Raw genomic sequence first — 20,937 nt, 5'->3', positions numbered from 1 at the left:
TTCACATTCAAGTTTACCATTCATCTAATTTTTTTTTATCTAAATGAAGCAATTAGCATTTATAGTCTATCTTCTCTCACAGGCCATGTGCCCTATAAATTTTGCCTGGCACGGGCTTTACATGCAGTACAGTAGGATTCTCCAGCTCTGGGCTGGATGACTACGGTCTGGGAGGTGATTGCTGAGTCAGCACGTTGCACCTTAATTGCTATAGTTTTACTTCGAGCCTCCATACTTTTCATGTTGAGTATCCATTCTGTCTTATCCTCACTAGCTGCCTGTTTTTCCTTCTTTTCAGTCACTTTGTATCTAAGTGCTTGTCATGTAAAAGATGTGTATCTCAACATCTCCGAAAGCTTTCTGTCAGGCTCTGCCACTGCTCTATCACTGCTGCCACCGGCAGTTTATTTGGAGAGTCAGTCAGAGTTGACATTACTGTTCATTCTACACACTATGTTTTCCTCCCGTCCCTCCTCTGCTTTTTAAATGTCTTTTCCCTTAGAAAAATAAGCTATGATCTAGCAATAAACTAGGTTCCATTTCATATGTAGAAGTATAGATGCGTACTGAGGCCTTGGAGCCTGGGGATGCAGCTCACTGTTTGAATGCATGTTTGAAGTGCACAAACCTTGGTTCAGTTTCTCACTTATTTTCCTGGATCTCTGTCATGGCTACCAGAGTCCTCACTCCAAGAGAGACACCTGAGCTGGCCAGGTGGTCAGGAGAGACCCCTCAGGACAACCTTCATCAAAGGGGAGACATTTGAGGAAAACAAATCCCCAGGCTCTTGGTACCTTCTAAATTCTCATGAGGTGTCTTTATTTTATGTGTGACTTTGCCAAGTCAGTTTCCATAACTGTTGCATGGGTCTAAAGAACTTTTAAAACTAAACTTTAAAAATTTAAGAAATTAAAGGGAAAACCATAGAGTTCTGCACTGAACGTAGTTTGGCTTGTGTCCCTCTCTTCTGTGGGTGGCTTCAGTTAATAAAGTTGTAGAAAAATGGAATTTTAGATTACTGCTGGCCCAGTGAGGTTGATGTAGGACCAAACACATATTTTAGTTGTTGGGTGTTGTTTTTTCCTTAGAAGAATACATTTTCAAACATATTTTGTTTTGGTTTGTAAATATGCTAGAGAGATTTGGGCACTGGCTCCAGTGAAACATCTTGTGAACAGCTCAAGACACATCTTAGAGGGCAATTGATTTTAGATGAGGTTCACTGGTTGAAATTATATCACTGTCTTTTGCCGCCTTAATTGTCCTTATTTCCATATTCTTTCTTAAAATATTTATTTGTGTGTGTGTGTGTGTGTGTGTGTGTGTGTGTGTGTGTGTGTGCATGCGTGTGTGCATGTATGGTTGTTGGCTGGTGTGTGTAGAAGCCAGAAGAGGGATCAGGATCTGCTTGAGCTAGAACTGTCTGGTGTGAGTTTGGGATTCTGATCTCTTTTCTTCTTTAGTAGCAGCAAATGCTCTTAAACACTGAGCCACCACACGCTCCCCCAATTTCTTAATGAATGAAGCCAGTCAAAAAGGTCAAGAAATACAGAAGACCCTGAGACCTGGCGGATCTGAATTTAGCCAACGCACTGAGCAAGAGAAGAAGAAGCCTTTCCATTTTTTGGTGTCCAAAAGGAAATACAACTCCAACGTCATTTCAATTTGGGCTTAGACAGCAGAATTAAGTCAGATGCATATAACTGGGAGAGAGTCGGTTCTTGTGGGTCAGTTCACCATGCTCACAGTAATTTGTTACAGCTGTGATAGAAAATTTTGAAGTGTGATTATTTTTACTTTGAAGTTGCAATAGATGACAAAGAAGAAACATAACGATGAGGTTATAAACAGTGTTCAATACGAAAAAGAACAAAGCCTTATCTAAACTTTGTAATTTGAGCTCAGCAATTTTTTTTTCTATAATGCTTCTGGTGAATGGACAAAATGCTATTAGTCTCTCTGTGTGTGGGGGCGGGGGAAGGTGGGTAGAACACTGAGTTAAAATTAAAATTCACTTATAGCGTTGAGTTCAATGTGGAATGTTGATTTTACCATCATGTTTACTTGTCCCTAAAGAAGGAATGACACTTAATGCATTCTTGGAATATTCCTTGGTTCTTATTTCTTCATTTGCTTGTTTATAGAGCCAAGCCCTTTCTTGCATTTAGTTCTGGCTGATCTTCCTGGGTCCATCACTGCATTTACACCACACCCCCATTTGCTTAGCTTCTTGATAGCCCCACTGAAAACAATTACCTGTTATAACCCTTCACATATTTCCCAAGACGAGTATAATCTAACTGACTGGTCGTGGAAATCATGTCTTGCAATATCTAGGAATTTGTCATTATCATTTATCATTTTCCCCATGTATAAATTTTTAAAAATCCACAGTTACCATTTTCCTTTTTCTTTACCTAAAATCAACAAGTCAATCCACAACATCTTTAAACAAAAAAAAAAATCTGTTTTATTTTCTTTTGTGTATGTGCATGCACACACACGCTCATGTGTATGTTTGTGCTTCATGTGACCTTGGCAACCTGACCTGGAGTGACCAGCCAATGGGATCTGATTGACATGGATACTGGGAACAAAAGTGGCCTTCAGGAAGAACAGCTAATCTCTTAATTGCTGAGCCAGTCTTGTCTTTATGCCAACCAACCAACCAACCAACCAGCCAACCAATCAATCAATGAATAAAAATAAGGAAAAAGAGAAGAAACATCAGACTTAATGTGTCTGAGACTGGTCAGAATAATAGAATACCTCTTTATTATCAGTAATATAAAGAGAAGGCTGATGGAAGAGCATAATGGTAGTTGTGCACGTTAAGCTACAAATAAACAGTAATGCCAACAGCTTTTATCATGGTGATTTGATTGCTTTCCTGGCAACTGTATCAAGAAGTATAGTCCTCTAAATTGATTCATTTCATTATTTTAAATAACATACTAAATTAGCTTATACCTTTTGTTTCTTCAAAATTGTCCTCTGTAGCTGAGATTTAGAGGGTGCAGTTAGTGTGGTGTCTTTCTTTGGTGTGTAAATATTGAGCCAAAAATAAAAGGATGAAGAAACATCTCTGTATCAGTGTGGTAACCAGAGCAAGACACAACTGCAGGTAAATGATAACAAACCATTCCACCCAGATAGTAACTGGAGTGGTTTTCTTAGTGCCTAAAAAGCGTTAGGACCATGGACTAGTAAGCTGTGTCTACTAAACACTCGACATGAAGGATATATTTTTAAAGCTGAGAGTGCCTTGTTTTTTTAATGTGTAAAATGAGAATTATAATTGATCGTACTTCTCATCATCATCCATAGAATGAAGTGTGTCGGTGTTTAAAGCCTCACACGCTCAGGCAAGTGCTCAGTAAGCACTAGCTCTTATTTCATTTGTTTTCAGATATTTTTAAACATGCTAAGAATTAGAGAGTTGCTTATGTCAGATGATGCTTCCATTTTTTATTTCTTTATCAAATGTCTATTGTATGCATGCTAGAGATACCCAAATATTGCAACATTTAAAATATTCATCTTTTATTCTGAATTTAGGCAAGCAACTGTACTTACCTTTATATGCTAAAAGAAGTGTCTCTTTAAAATGTGTAATATAGGGACTAGAGAGATGGTTCAACAGTTAAGAGCACTTGTTGGTCTTCCAGAAGACCCAGATTCTATACCCAGCACCCACATGGCAACTCACAACTCTCTATAATTCCAGTTCTAGGGAATCAATCATTTGTCCTTTGTGGACACCAGGTGTACACGTGACACATACATGCAGACAATACACCCATACACCTAAAATAAAACAATCTAGGAATGTGGATTGGAACAAATATTTAAGCATATTGCTATTATCCTAAGTTAAAAGCAACTTCTGATTTGCTTTTAACACTCTGACTCTAATAGCTTTGGTTATTCCTTTTAAAAAGCAATGCTTTTGTTTATTTTTAGAAAATTTCATACAATATATTTATATCATATTCCTTTTCCTTTCCCTATCTTTTTGCATCTTCTCCCTCACCTTCCTGCCTAGGCAACTTCTTGTACATTATATTTCTTAAAAAACAAAACAAGAAAACATGGAGTCCATTTTGTGTTGGCTGACTGCTCCTGACTCAGCTCCACAAGCTTTCTCTGTCAGTGTTGGAGAAGTCTCCAGAGATATGTCAGGTCTCTGGTAGCAACTGAGGACATACTTTGTCTGTCTCTGAACTTATTCATCAGTACTTCCTGATTTTCCTTGTAAGCAAGACTGGTTCTTTAAATTTTTGTTATTGTAATTTATAAGAACGGAAACCCAAGATTGGTTTAATCTCATAGTGACCAGCAAACCTAAAACTACATTTTAAATTAGTAACTTTATCCCTGGGAGGTGGAAAGGTAGGTTAGTGGGTAAAGTGCTAACTGTGGAAGGATGCTGTTCTGTGTCTGGATTCCCAGTTCTTATCTGTCTGATGTACATGGAGTTTTAACACTGAGACGTAGTGACAAAAGGATCTCCCAGGCTTCCTGCTCAACAGTGTAGTTGAATCAGTGACCTCCAGGTTCAGTGAGAAACTGTGTCTTAACAAAAGGGAAAAATAGAGAGAACTTAAGCCACAAAACATGAACCTGTAGCCTTCTCATGCATATGGATACATGTATGTGCACATGCCTGCATGCACAAAATAAAGATATTCTGACACGTTACTTTTAATTCTTCAGTTTCTGGTGTTGAGTGTGCTCACACAGTTGTGTGTCCTTGTCAACTATGGCCTGTGCTCTGTGTTGGCTATGTCTACCCTGGCCATGGCCAGAGTCCTTTAAAGTTCTTCCTTTGTGGGTCTAACTTTTTGGGTGGATCTCTTGTCTTCTTTCCCATTTGCTACTGGTCCTGGCTTTCTTCCCTGGGTGACTATGAGGTACATGATCTTCCCTCTATACCCGTTGGGATTTTTGCTGAGCTAGTCACTCAGAGCTAAGACCATGCTTGGGTGAGAGTGGGAATGATGAGCATTCATTCCTGCTAGATGAGCCTGAAAGGCTCAGAGGAAAAACAAATGTTGCTCAGTTCATTTGTGGCGGAAAACCAATGAAGAAGGAAAACTCTGGCCTTAGTGGGCAAGTGACCCCATAGGAGAAATGGGACTCCATAAGTGGTTGTTAGCCCAGCCTTGGGCATCCATGTGTCAGCTTGCTCAGTTTCCATCAGCACCAGGTAGAGGTGACATTGAGAACAACATACACTGTTGCCTCTTTGGCATCTCTGAGGTGTTTTATTAATGTTAACAGACAAGCAAGCACATCACAACTCATTTGATTATGTCCTTTCACCAGTGCCATCTCCAGAAGCCTGGCCTCCCTTCTTGTCAATCTCGTGGTCAGGTGTGAAATCTGGACTCTGGCTGATTTACTGCATTTTTCTTCATGCATCCCACTCTAGCTGCTTAACTCTTCTATCTTGTTTCTGTGGTTTATTGTTTTGGATTTTCTTTTCTGTGAAGGATTTTCAGTTTGTTGGGATCCTACGGTTGCGTGTAATTTAAGTTTAAATTTCAATTCTAGAGCATTCTAGTCTTTTTACTTGGTCCCTGGGCTTAGCTATCTCTCTGGGGTATTCAGTTCAGTGAAACAGAAAAACTTGAAAGAGATGCAAAATGCAGAAGAGACTTGATACCCTATGAGCATATATAGGGGGAGGAAGTCCCCCCTCAGTCACAGTCATAGGGGAGGGTAATAAGGGGAAAATGGGAGGGAGGGAGGATTGGGAGGATACAAGGGATGGGATAACCATTGAGATGTAGTATGAATAAATTAATAAAATTAAATTTAAAAAAGCCTATTTTGCAGGTGTGTGTGTGGGGGGGATGGGTTTCTAGGAGTTAAGGAGCCTGCACTGGAGAGAGGCAGGTTTATGCAAAACCACCTGGCTCCTGAGCAAGTTGAAAGCCCTTCAAAAAGGTAGTCATGGGCCACAGCAGCCATCTTGCAGTAACTTGCCAAAATGACAAACACAAAAGGAAAGAGGAGGGACACCTGCTGTATGTTCTCCAGGCCTTTTAGGAAGCGTGGAGTTGTTCCTTTGGCCACATACATGAGAATCTACAAGAAGGGTGATACTATAGACATCAAGGGAATGGGTACTGCTCAAAAAGGAATGGCCCATAAGTGTTACCACGGCAAAACCGGAGGAGTCTACAGTGTCACCCAGCATGCTGTGGGCATCATTGTGAACAGGCAGGTTAAGGGCAAGATTCTCACCAAGAGCATCAGTGTGCTCATTGAGCACATCAGGCACTCTAAGAGCAAGGACATCTTCCTGAAGCGTGTGAAGGAGAATGACCAGAAGAAGAAGGAAGCCAAGAAGAAGGGAACCTGGGTTCAGGTGAAGCGCCAGCCTGCACCACCCAGAGAAGCTCACTTCGTGAAGACTAATGGGAAGGAGCCTGAGCTGCTGGAGCCCATTCTGTGTGAATTCATGGCCTAATGTACAAAATGAAATAAAGGGCCTGGACTGTAAAAAAAAATAAAGGTAATCATTCTCTGGGGATATGGCTATGGTAGGTTGCCTGTACAACAGTGTATAGCCCCACACCCATGCACATATATAAAACCCTAATTGGACTCTGAAATCTCAATAACAAAAAGAAAAACATGAAGTTGGGATGGAAATAGCATAGGGAGCTCTAGGGGGAGTTGGAAAGAGGTCCTACTTGATAACCTAAATGTATGAAAAATTCAAATAATAAATGTTTTATAATTATTGAAAACAACAACAACAACAACAACAAACCTAGCCCCTCAAGGTTGGGATGCTGGGAAAGCCCAACTGTTGATTCCAAAGTTGATCTGGGTCATTTATTTCCAAAGGCCAGCATATTAGCATAGCCTGGGTTTCCTGTGTCACTCTGGTCTTAGGTCTCTTGTCTCTCTGGCTGTCTTTTCCCTTTTGGCTCTTTGGTGGTGCTTTACCAAAGAGGCCGTTTACTCAGGGAATAAATTCAGCAAGTGGCAAACAACAGGCTCATTGTTCAGCCTTCTCAGATCTCAAGCCTCCTTTCTTAATCTTGATATGAGATTGTTGTGACTTTGTTTCCCAGAGTCATGAATGGCATGTGCCTTTTAAAGGAAAAAAAAAGTCTCTAAAAGCCTCCAGGTTTCCCCAAAGGCCTTCTCCTAGATGCTGGGATGGTAAAAATGTGTGGTGCTAATATGCCAGTGTGGCAGCCACATAGATTTTTTTTTCTATAATTGATGAATGGGGAGTTGGAAGCTCTTTCATTATTGTAGTAACTTCAAAACAAAGATTTATTCATTTAAACTATGCTCATGTGTACATGTGTGTATGTGTATATGGTTACAAATGCTCATGGTGGCCAGATGAGGGCACTGGGTCCCCTAGACCTGGTGGCTGTGAACCATCTGATGTCGCTGCTAGGAACTAAAAACTTAGGTCCTGTGCTAGATTGACATGTACTGTTAACTGTGGAGCCATCTCGTAGCTCAATGGTAGTAACTTTTGAGCTTCATTACCTCTCAGTGAGGGCCACTTGCAGATTGAAATGAAAGTGCTTCATTAGGACAAGGTTGCATTACTTTGCTTGCTATCATTAATAATTTAACTTTGGTGCTAAGTTATCATTAGAGTAGATTGTTAATTTTAGGTCAAGCGTTCTGACTAGTAGAGTATTTGTACTTATTAAAACATTTTTTGTAAATATTAGTGTCCTTAAAATACCTTTAGGTCCTATTAGTCTTAAGTGTCTTGAAACTGAAAAAAAAAAAAAGTCTGGGGTTAATAATCCACTACAGAAACTACAGCAAGGCCTTTTAAAGAATGCAAACTGTTTTTCAACAATATGTGTGAACTTTATGAAATAATAACTTTACAGAATGTATGCTAAGAAAATGTAATGGAACAAAGTAAGAGGCACAGGTATGGAAAACCCCATCAAGTCAGCAAATATTAGAATCTCTTGTTCTCTGAGAAAATTGAGAGTCAAAGACATAACTTGACTTGAGATAGCAATGGAATTAAGATTGACACTCAAGAGCTCAGAGAGAGATGGATAACAGATCACTATTCTTCTAAAGCACTTTAATTTAGTTTCCAACACCAACATCTTATGGCTCGTAATCTCCTGTAACCTCAACTTCAGAGGATGTAACTCCTCTTTCTGGATTTTCTTTTTCAATACCATCACATATGTGACATCATTCACAGAGGCATACATATGGATGGAAAAATGTCAAGGATAATTTCTAAAAGATTGTCACCCAGATATTAGAAACCAAGTGGTCCAAGATGAAAACTGTGTAGCGGATACACAGAGTAGCAACCAGGAGGATGTGTGATACCCTTTAGCCTCAGCTGTAATTTAATGACTGAGTGATAAGCTGAGAAGCATAGCGGTAATATCACGAAACATTTGGGAGATAGCTGGACAGTAGGTAAAAGACTCAGTGTGGTGCTTACCACATAGGTGCTCAGCCTGGGCTGTTGATTGGTTGACTAGGGATGATGGCTTGACATCACTGTAGTTCTGCCTTCCCACAGGCACAGTTGGAATTGCTACCTGAGAAGAAAGTCTTCCTTTTCCTAAAATTGAGGGCTCTGAACATTATGTTCCTGAATAGGAGACCATACATATTTCATGCAAAATGTGCCAACACTGTGCCTTCAGCCAGTTCTCTGGAAGTCATTTATTAGTCTTTTCAATTGCTTGGGAAAGCAAGTGCTCTTGTAACAAAGCATACACGTGGAATTTTTGCCCAGAAAAAAACCCAACTATCTCGTTTCTTTTGAGGGCCTATAAACATTGTTACAATATCCATTAGCTATAAATCAGAAGTGTCTTTTTCTAAATTTTTGAAAGGTATAATTATTTTTATTTCATGTGTATGGCTGTTTTGCCTGTATGTATGTATGTTTGTCATAAGAGGGAGTAAGGTTGGTACTGGAGTTACAGTAAGTAAGCCACCATATGGATGCTGGAAACTGAAGAACCCAGCCCTCTGGAAGAATATCCAGTACTCTTGGTCATTGAAAGACTTTTTCAGGGGCATTTTCCCCTAAATTTAATCTTTATATTCTTAATAAAATTACAAGAATAGTCAATATTAAAGGTTTTTTCCTCATATTTTCTTACTGAACTTTCTTAGCTCCTATCACCACCTAGAAAATGGGAGACATATAACTGGGAAGAACTCTGTTTCTTTAAGTGTTTTGATTAGCCTAAACTTAACCAGGAACATGAAAAATTGGAAGTGAATGTCATATCACAAAGGAGGATACGGGCTTTGTGGTAAATAGCATTCTTGCTAATTAAGATGAGAGTAGTGTTTAGCCTGGATCAGATTTGTTTCCATACAGCATTTTGAAGATTACTTCTCTTGGGGCACCTGTTCATCCCTGCAAGGATATGAAAATCAGGGAAATCAATGGCTACTACAAGCTTTAGTCACACCGACAGTTCACTATCATTAAGTTCAGGGTTCTTCTAATTTCTCCCTACCACGAGTCCGATGCCTGAAGTTGGCGAGCACAGAAGTGTCTTTTAACTTAGTAAGAGGAGAACATTTAGTATTCCTGAAACAGGATATGGCTCAATGGGCAAAGTGCTTGCTGTTAAAGCAGGAGAGTGTGAGAGAGAGTCACTGGCTCCCATATAAAACTCCACCTCCCCTTGGTGGGGAGGCCTGGTGGCACTCAAAGAAAGAATAGGCAGGCTACCAAGATGAGACTTGAAAGCTTGTTACCATAAAGTGGGGGAGGAGATACCCCTCAGTCATGGACTTAGGTGAAAGGAATAGGGTGGGGTGGGAGGGAGAGAGGAATGGGAAGATACAAGTGATGGGGTAACAAATGAGTTCTAATCTGAATAAATTAAATTTTAAAAGTACAGTAATAATCAGAATATTGGATTGGATAACTGATTTTTTTTTCCACCCAAAAATGTTCTAAAATTTTTTTTAAACCTTAAATCCATGGCTAGGAAAAATAATAAATTTATTTTACTTACAGTTCCTTTAAAAAAAAATCTCTAGTGTGAAATCATAACCCTGGGAGACCAAGACAGGATTTAGCTTGCTGGGCACCCCAGCTGAAGTAATGAGGCATGTATCAACCAATTAAAGACTCAGTCTCAAAAATGATTTGAGAAAAGAGAGACATTCCTGAATCTAACCTTGTTTTCATTAAAAATAAAACCAATAATAACTTGTAACCCACTCCCACTTATAATAGCACTCTATAGTCCAGGAAACCAGCCAGAAATCTACTCAACTCCCCTTAAAGGAAATGGGGCATGGTTCTCTAGAGGTTTCTTCTGGCTGATTTGGGATGAATAATACACAGCAGGGGCCCAAATAAAATTGGGGAAATGGTTAAACAAACTAGGAATTGCATTTGTGGCCCAGTTTCTAAAAGTTGAGGAATTGCAGGCTTAGTAGAGTCCTATGTGGGACAGTTTGAGATGTTGGACCAATTGGGATGGGAAGCTATCTTCTTTTTTACATTCTTATTTATTATTTTACATATACATTTATATTATTACACACATATACAATAGGTTACAATCAGGAATTATGAGGGGAATATAGGAATATATAGGGAAGATAGAACAAAAAGTAGGTAGTGAATCTACTCCTCAATTTAATGCCTCAATTGTCACTCACAAGGTTATTTTTAATTCACTGGTATAGAATTTTGTATATAGATGCAAAATAATTTTAATTCTACATAGAGTGGTACAGAATTCAAATGTGAGTTTATTTGTATATTTTCTTTGATGACATGAAAAAATGATTTATGGCCACCGTTTTAAAAAAAATGATTTGAAAACAAATCTAGGATAACACCTGTGAATGTATATGTGCCTACACCTGCACACTTACTTCAACACACACACACACACACACACACACACACACACACACACACACACACACACACCATATTATTTGAAGAAGAGTAAAAGTGCTTTTAGGTATCTGCCACTAGAATAAATAATTCAACTGTAGATGGCTTTGGAGTCTTTTCAAATGGTTATTTTATCCTTGTTAGCAGGGCATGCACTTGAGTGTTTCTTTAAAGTCTGACCCCAGAGGGATAAGCAGACTTCTTTATATGCTGATGAAAACAGTCTCACGTGGCACTCCTGCTGATTGCTCTTTTGAAGATGCTGCTGAGTTTCTCCTCCTGGAGACTTTGCTGAGACACACACAAGCAAACTGTGATGTTTTGTGTTTTGCAACACCTATATATGAAGGGACTTTCAGCAAAATAAATACATAAGCAAACAAATTCCCTGTAGTATAAGAGCTATTATTTTTTACAGAATGCAAAGAATGTTATATTTTAAAATCTTCCAGCTGCTCTCTTTGTAACTTAAACCTAATGGCAGTTTGGCTTTTGGATGTTTGAGTGTGGTGTTTCCTGACTGATAGGTAAGGTTCAAATATGGATAGAGAAATTTTTGCTCACCAAAGATATGACTATATGGTAAAATGTTCCTCTTCCATTCTTTCCTGTTTGTAATTTTACATAAATACATTTTAGCCATATTTTTAAAAGTATTCTTTTTACACATAAAAAAATTATTCTTTGTGTTTTGACAGTAGTCTATTCTAAGGCTGATGGAGACTTGTTTACCAAAAATATGTGACTTTCAGTTTTTATTTGAAGTAACTAAGGTTAAATCTAACACTGTTGTGGCATTTGTTGTATTTTGCTTCTTAAACTTATCAGGGAGCTGGTAAGATGAAAAATTAATAACCAAGGCTTATTTGATTTATAAAGTTCTACCATTGATAATGGTTAATGTTTCAAGAGTTCCTGTGAAATAATAATTTTAATTGTTTCAGATTCGGTCATTTATACTGGATCAGAAGAGATCTTTGTGAAAGTAGACCTTGAGCATGCATTCACACCTACTGCGACAGTTTTTACTACCGTTCAAATGACCTCTGATGATGGAATCTTTCTAACATTAGAAGACTATAGCCCATATGGACTTGACTGGTCTCTATGTTAGGGTTTCATTGCTGTGAAGAGCCATCATGACCATAACAACTCTTATAAGGGAAAACATTCAATTGGGGGTGGCTTACCGTTCAGAGGTTTAGTCCATTATCATCATTAAGGGAAGCATGGTCACACACAGGCAGAAATAGTGCTGGAGAAAGAGCTGAGAGTTCTACATCTGGATCTGCAGGCATCAGGAAGAGACTGAACTACTGGCCCAGCTTGAGCTGTGGACACACTTCCTCTAACAAAGCCACACATCTCAACAGTGCCACTCCCTGTGAGCTTACCATTTTCTTTCAAACCACCACATTCAACTCTCTGGCTTCCATAAGCTTCTGTAGCCATATTATAATTCAGAAATGTATTGTCTTAGTTTAAAAGCCCCTATAGTCTATAAAAGCCCAAAGTCTCTTCTGAGACTTATGGCAATTTCTTTACTCTAACCCACATAAAATCAAAATCAGAAAGGAGATAACACACTTCCTGTTAGTGGCTGTTTTAAAATTGTATGGCAGTTTTCCTCTTTGCCTGGCTGGCATCCAAGTAAGTGAGACTGGACTATAATATTTATTTAACAAGTTTTATGGAACAATAACTGAGCAGTATTAATCTATATTAACCCTCTAAGCTAATCTGGCCTCCTCTCAGTGTAAATTCCCAAGATACTTGCACTGTATGACTCTCTTTGCTCCATTTGCTCTCTCATGATGTCTCCCACACTTCCCCACATTGCTAAATTCCCACTTCTTCCCTTCCCCCTCCTCACCTCTTGCCCACCCCCATCCTCTCCTCCCCTGGCTGGCAGAAAGTCCAGCCCTATTCTCTCTCCTTCTTAGTTATTGGCTGTTAAACTTCTTTATTAACAAATCTGGGAACAGTTGGGCAGCAATGTTTACATAACATTGAGACAGGAAAGTCTCAGAACAAGGATTGCAACCAGATATGGGGGGCACAGAAATCAGCATTTTGATCTATACATAGTGCACAATAGCATTATACCTACAACTTCCAACATATAATACCACAAGATAAACATCATCATTCCAAAGGAGAGGAAATGGAGCAAAGTGAGGAAATACTGGATCAAAGCAAGACCCAAAAACAAGCTGGGAAAACACCCAACTCTGCATCTCCATATCTGATGTGAAAATAATTTCAGATCTCCAACTCCTTTCTTTATTGACTGCTACACACTTTTTTCTCTTGGGCTGGTTCCACTCCCTGTCAGCAGATTTCCTTGGCAGGTAGCCCAGTGCTGTGGCATCACCTACATTTTGGGTTCTCCAAGGCAACCCAGGATGCACTTTCACAGCTTCATTCACACAATGGTCTCCATGGCCTTGCTGAAGGGACACTTCTGACATATGCCTGACCTCTGCAGCTTTCCTTAGTCACAGAGGGAGATTCTATAACCACTTTCTTCTATCATTGAGTCTAAAGCTGCCAAGTTCTACTGCTTGCTGGAGTTGGAACATGCCCCCTCCTTCAATTACGTCTTAATCAGCTTCCTGGTTTGTTTGTTTGTTTTGTTTGTTTGTTTTTCACTGCCTATGCTTGGATGTTCTGAAACTTGATCTGTTGATTCAGAGATCCAAATGACTCTGCCTCTGGAGTGCTTCAACTAAAGCTGCAGCATCCAGCTCTGACTTTTCTTTAATTCCCTTTCACAGTTTGGAACCTTAGCTGGGTGGGATCTTGCCCTGAGTTTACCACTCCCTTTATTCCATTTAACAGAATTTTCATTAATCTGTTTATCTCATTGAACTTTGTTCACTTCCACTTCCTGGGGACCCTTTTCTATACATTTTGTATTTTTCCTTGCTCAGCTTGCTCCTTCTCATTATAGACCTGCATAAGAGGGAACATTAATAACCACACAGTATATTCATGCTAGGTTGTTTTGAAATGTCATCTGTTTAGGCTGTTAATGCACAATTTTTCAATTTAGCCTCAGGAAGACTTTTTGGACACAGGGAAAAAACAGCCAAGTTCTTTGCCAAAATATTACAAGAATGGTCTCTAGGCCACATACTAATATTTTTTGTAATGTTTTGAGCGGGGCCTGCATAGTTCAGATCCCCCTCAGTACTATTGTCTTCCATGCTTTTACTATTAATACCCATTAAATTCTGCTTAAAGAATTTAGCTGCTTTTCTAATCAATGACCCAAAGTCCATATTCCTTGAAACAAAAATATAGTCAGGCTGTCACAGCAATACTCCAGTCCCTGGTACCAACTTCTGTCTTTGTTCATTTTCTGTTGCTGTGAAGAGACTCCATAGCCAAGGCAATTCTTATAAAGAAAAACATTTAATTGGGGATGGCTTACAGTTCAGAGGTTTAGTCCATTTTATTAAAGGAAATCATGGTGACACTCAGGCAGAAATGGTGCTGGAGAGGTGGCTGAGAGCTCTGCATCTGGATCTGCAGGCAGTGGAAAGAGAATCTGAGCCACTGGCCTAGCCTTAGCTTCTGAGACCTCAAAGCCCACACACAGTGACATAGTTCCTCCAAAAAGGCCACACCTACTCCAGAAAGGACACACCTCCTAATAGTGCCTCTCCCTGTGAACCTATGGAGGCCATTTTCTTTCAGACTACCACCACTGTCCTAAGTTTTAGGAAGATTCATAAATAAAGACTCCACTTGCTCAAGACAGAAACACAGAGAATAGAACAAGATTTTTCTTTAGTACCTTGAACTCCTTTTATAATACATAATGGTGTCAGTCTTTGTTTTGTTTTTTGCTTTTTTTGTTTTGTGTGTCTATATCTGTGTGCATCAGCGTGGGTATGCAGAGGCCACAGTGTGCCTATGAAGGTCAGAGGACAGTTTGCAGGAGTAGTATTTCTTCCCATTGTAAGTTCTGCTGATGAAAGTGCGGTCTTTAGTCTTGGTGACAAGCAACGCTACCTCTGAGCTGTCTCATCTGCTCATACTCACGAAGTCTCACTCTTCTTTCCTCCTTCCCTTGAAACAGATGAATTGCTCTTTGCAATCTTGGCAGATACACAGCTGATGATGTGGGAAATTTCCTTTTTTCCTTTGTTTAGTGAGCATGTTCTGAGATTAGAGCCGTTTTATTATAAACTTGTTCTAATTTTTCTAAGTTTAACATAATATTAACACACACTTTTTAACATACATTCACACGTATGTACACATGGATACATCATACACACATATACGAACATACACTCATATGCACACATATGTACACAGATACAGTCACACACACATATATACACATTCACACATATATACCTATACATACATATACAAGTACACACATATACAAACATACAAACATACACTCATATACATACACACATATATGTATGGATACATTCACACACACATACACACATTCATATAGATTCACACACACACACACAAACACACAAATACATATACATGCACCTACACCTACACATATATATTCAGGCTCAAACACCTATAGATATACACATTCTTGTGTCTGGGAGTCATAAATTTAGCTTGTGTTATGTAATGGTGTATTAATTCTTTACTCCAATAAAAAAGAGAATAACTCATACAGGTAATACGTATTTTCTGCATTGACCGACCAATGCTTTGCTTGACTTTGGAAGATAAGTCTGTGGCTTTTATCTGACATGTAGACATGTAGACCATTTATTTCTTGTGTATGAGTGGTGTGTGTGTGTGTGTGTGTGTGTGTGTGTGTGTGTGTGTGTGTGTTTATGTGTCTACATATGTGTATGTTTTTGAGAGATTATGGTTTTGTGCATCACCTCAGGTTTAATCTGACTAGACTTAACTATAGGCTCTGTATTCTTCACCCTTTCACCCTCCCTAGCTCCTACTGGACTCTTTCCTGAAGTATGTGGGGAAAGTGCTGACTCAGCACCTTCTATCTTTGAACCATCAGAGCTCAGCCTCAGTGTCTGTAGTTACTTCGGAAGAACCACTGTTGTGTGACTTAGTTGGCATCACTGTACATCCATGACCATCAGCAGCACCTGTGCCCCAGTACTAACCCTTTTTCTTCTATTTCTTCTTTTGACTTAGCTTTGTTTTGTTTTTCAAGACAAGGTTTCTTTCTGTAGTCTTGGCTGTTCTGGAACTTGCTCTTTGGAGCAGCCTGGCCTCAAATTCAGAAATGCCTCTGCCTCCTCAGTGCTAGGATTAGAGATGTGTACCACCACTTCCTGGCTTCTATTTTTTTTTTTCTTTATCGGTCCATTTGCAGTTGTTTCTTGTGACACTTTCACAGCCCTGACTATGTTCAAAAATTAAGTTCTGTGTCTAATACTAACTACAATATTCTTCACAATGATTCATGTAGGTATTGTTATCTGCCTTTCATTGATGGAGATTAAGGACAAAGTGGCTAAAGTGCTTAAGGAGTATAAAGCACAGCTTGCAGAGTCCGGGTCTGAGGACAGTACAGATGGTGACGCCAGCCCTTACCCTTGCTTTATTCCCACTTGAATCACGAAGCGGACAAGTGGGAGCAGTGAGGATCAGGAGGGAGCTCAGGAGTTCTGATGTGGAGTATATGCCATCCTGTGCCTAATTCTCCCAGCCCCTAATTCTACTGCAGCCATGTCTGTTTCTGCATCCCCCTTTTCACAGACTTTATCCAAACTCTAAACACACACTTCCACCCAGTTTCTATTTTTCATGCTGAATCTTGATGTGCTTGTGTTCTCTGGGTAAATTAGCCTGTTTTTCTTCATTACCTGCTGTGTTTACTGGGTGTGGCAATTGTGCACAGATCTCTATTTTGAGTCCGAAGCTGTCTCCTAAGCATTCAGATCCTTTTGCAGTGGTTCCCTAGATGTGAACACCCATGGGCTTCCCAAATTGAGTTCAGCTAAAATTATAATCACTTTGTCCCTGATTGTCAGTTCATCTTGTGTTTCAATTTTAGAAGATGCCTGTACTGTTAGCCTTAGGAGCCCAGGCTTGAAGTCTGGTCATCTAATCCTTTCTTCCCTGTGGTTATATTATGTTGTTATGTTATGTTATGTTATGTTATGTTATGTTATGTTATGTTATGTTGTGTTGTGTTGTGTTGTGTTATGTTATCTTATCTTATCATCTTGTTATTTTATATTTATTATATTGTGTTGTATAGGCTGCTTAAATGTGTTCCTCAATCTCTTTCTTCCTTAGTCTTTTTAAATTATTTATTCATGTATCTCTATGTACACAAAGTCATGAAAGAGCTTGCATGAGTTGGTGTGTACCACATGTGTGCCCAAACCTTCAGAAGCCAGAACAGGACATCAGCTTCCCTGGAACTGGAATCACAGGCAGGTGTGTGCAGCCATGTGGGTGCTGACATCAGATGCCTTATTGTCTGCAGGAGCAGCACAGTGTCTTAACTTATGGTATTTCCCCATTCCCTTCCCCTTGTCTTTAGCATCAGCCACAGTCTTAGCTTGGACTGTGTTCGCTTCCTGGCTATTAAGAATTCTCTGCGTGTTTTAGATGACAGTCCTTCAGCAGATGTGTCTTCCCTGGATATTTTTTCCCAGTATGTATCTGCTTCCTCAAAATGCCTTTCACAGAGCAGAAATCTGTTGCCTAGTTCAGCTTCCTCATCAGTTTTTGTAATGAGTACCTTGTTTCATCTAAAAACCAGTTGCTGGTTTCAAGGTTATCACCGTTCCTTCTAATGTCACTCTCTTGGAGATTTATAACTATGTATTTAGATCCACAGTGTAAAACCAATTGAGCTGTGATTTTAGATGATTTTTGAAGATGTAAATTATGTATTTTGATTTTTTTTTAATGTCTGTGCTATTTGTAGGGAAGACAATCTTTACTCATTTATTTTTTGTGCCATGGTCAGTGATGATTTTACTCATTCAGGGATTGTTTTTGGACTCTCTAGTGTGTGTATTAACTTATGATTTTGTTATTTGACTAGTGTCATGCTGCCTTGATTGCCATAGCTTCATAGTAACTTTTGAAGTCAGAAACCCTGTTTTTCTCCTTCATTCTTTTTCAACATTAAGTTGACCATTCTGCACTATAGTTATATGCAAAATAAACCTATAAATTTTAAGGATATATAAAAATATTGATAAATATTCAGTCTACTATTCTATGTATATTATTCTACTGAAAATTAGAAACAGACCTACTCCTAGACATTTTTATGAATGAGTTATTCACAGAACTAAATTTCATTTTACAGTTGTATTATTAAAATTTTCCTATTTATTTAAGATAGCATTAATCTTTTTTATGGTAAGAGTACAGAGGCAATGCGAAATGTACTTGGATTTTTGGGATATAGAAAACCAACATAGAAAATTCTAAGAAAGGGATAAATTTTAAAGAAAGTGTTTGGAAAGAATCATTTACAGGAATAAATACATTTTATGATCGGAAAGGAAACTTCCCCTTGTCAACTTCACTTCTACTTCTTTAAGCAGTACACGTCGAACTACCTAGGACTCACAGGGTTACTGACCCAATCCTAACATGTCTTAGAAGAAGCAGCTTTGACTTTATGATGGTTAGTTTAGTTGTCCACTTGAGGCAACATAGAATCACATGAGGAGGGAGTGTCAATGAGAAATTCTTCCAGGTGATCTACAGAATAGTCTCCTGATCATTCTTTTTAGGGTGGGAAGACCTGCCCTGCGTGGGTGGCATCATTTCTTAAGAAGGAGACTTCAGAATATCTAACAGTGGAAAGATCCAGTTCAGCGTGCATGTACTAATTTGTGGCTTCTGAGTTAATTATGTACCGTTTACACGTTTTAGAAGGAGTTGTAGTCCAGAGGCAGTGAGTTCCTCATACCTGGTAATTAACAGTATATATCTAAAAAGTTGTGTAGAGTATATTTATGTAATAGGCGAAGTTTGGACCAAATATACAGAGCTACAAGTATACAAATTAAATGTGAATAGTGTTGAAATAAATGTGTATAACAATTATATATTCAAGCCCCTTAAGTAAAACTAAAGAAACGTTATTAGTTTAAACAGTGGGAATGGGAAATGTAATTGCATTTTTGGAATGCATTTAAGACTTCTAAGTAAGACAGAATAAACTATAACTATGTGTATTAATTTGGCTTTTTAAATTGGATCCTGTAACAAAATGCCATAAATGATATAGTTCCACTAACTCCTGTCATTTCAATTAGGTCTGGAAGCTGGAAAATCTAAGAGTAAGACACTAGAGAGTTCATTATCTGGCAAGGACACTTCCTCACTTACTAATGGGCATCTCTCCATTGTAGCTCCATGGGAGAGATGAGAGATAAAATAAAGAGAGATGATTTCTTTTAGTTTTTTATACGGCTGCTAATCACATTCCTGAGGGCTGCAGTATATGACAGTTACCTACAATGCTCCTACCTCACATTGGAATTAGAATTGTTAAAGAGACGTATTTGATCAGTTTTAATTTCTATGTATGTCTACATACACATGTGTACAACACTCCAGTGTTATAGGAAAAAGATACAGTAGTTCACATTGCTTATAGAAATGTGAATTTATATATTGTCATTAAAGAAATTTGAGAAAAATATTAAAATTGGCATCTATTATAAAGTGAAGTACATATCTGTCTATGAAACAGTTTCTTAAGATTGACTTTCCAGTAGCAGTCCTTCAGATGAAGACTTGACAGGCATGTGGCTTATTAAAGGATTGCTGTGTGAGTCACTGATAATAAACAGAAGACTGGAGGATGCCCAGTGTGGAGTGATTATGAAGCAGAGTCTTCCAGGAGGGTGAGTCTGGAACATGGGTATCCCTCAGACTTCTCTGGATCTGAGCCTGGAGATCTGGCTTACATACCGTGGCATTGTCATCAGTACCTAAGGCATGAGGTCCACAAAATATTCAACATCCCTCTGCTGTTAGGAAATGGAAGTAATTTGTGCACAGAGGTCCCAGCTCTCCTGATTCAGAAGGATCGTCTTCTAGAAAATAGTGAGTAGGATGTGGAGATGTGGGGCCAGGGAGAGATTTCTATGCACTGTTGATAAGACTAGCAGGTAGTCCAGTCATTATGGAAATCAGAATAGAGGTCCTTCAGAAAACCAATACAGACCTGGCATGAGAGTCCCACTGGACCGTTCCTACTTGAATATCTGAAGATTCCAAGTCAACATACAGAAAATATTCCACAGTGTTCACTGCAATCTTATTTACAATAGTCACGCTATGGTATCAGTCTACATGCCAATTAGTGTGTTGGGGGAGAAAGAAAATATGATAATATGAACACTAGAGAGTATATTTGTAAAAATAATCACAATTGTTCATTTGTGGGAAAATGAATGGAATTTGTCATCATATTAAAACAAGTATGTCAGACATGGAAAGGTAACATCACTTGTTTCCTCTCACGAATGGATCTAAAACATTGTTAAAGAAATGACAATAGAAAAGGACTATGATAGGAGTTGATTATGAGGGAAAAGGGTAAAAGAGAATGAACTTGATTAAAATATACAATACACATGCATGAAAATGTCTTTGTTAAACCTGTTAAAAGGGTCCTCCTTGTTATTTAGCTTCTTTTCTAATATTTGAATCAAACTTTTATTTTATTTTTTTACATATACATTTATATTATTACACATATATAAAATAAACTGCACACAGCAAGAAGAACCACAAATCAATCAGGAATTATAGAAATGTTGCATTCATAGTGTTTTGACTATTTGTATTTGGCAGCCTTGAAGAAAACATCTTTCCTATCTTGATGCACCTAAAATTCTGAATGTAAATCAATTATCTATCACATCTCATTTTTATCAACTTAAAACATCTATCTAGACCTAAAAACATCTTAACCCCTAAACAACTAAGCTTAAGTGTAAAACTAAACAACCTGGTCTTCAATCCCATCAGAGACTTGAGAAGGAATAAAATTAATTACCCAATTAAACTGG

The 20,937-nt window shown here is 38.5% G+C and overlaps 2 protein-coding genes across 3 annotated transcripts in view; both read left to right on the top strand.

Annotated features, from left to right (window-relative positions):
- Ctnna2 (catenin alpha 2) overlaps window positions 1-20,937 on the top strand; it is a 1,128,304-nt gene that overhangs the window by 60,043 nt on the left and 1,047,324 nt on the right. The gene's annotated exons all lie outside the window — the stretch shown is intronic.
- LOC127197050 (60S ribosomal protein L21-like) lies at window positions 5,996-6,506 on the top strand. The gene has a single exon (XM_051154757.1). It carries the CDS (start codon window positions 5,996-5,998, stop codon window positions 6,476-6,478), a length of 483 nt encoding a protein of 160 aa, XP_051010714.1. The 3' UTR covers window positions 6,479-6,506.

Source organism: Acomys russatus, chromosome 13 (assembly GCF_903995435.1).
Source record: "Acomys russatus chromosome 13, mAcoRus1.1, whole genome shotgun sequence".
NCBI lineage: Eukaryota > Metazoa > Chordata > Mammalia > Rodentia > Muridae > Acomys > Acomys russatus.
The sequence above is the reverse complement of the archived record's forward strand: the minus strand, read 5'-3'. Positions and strand labels throughout refer to the sequence as shown.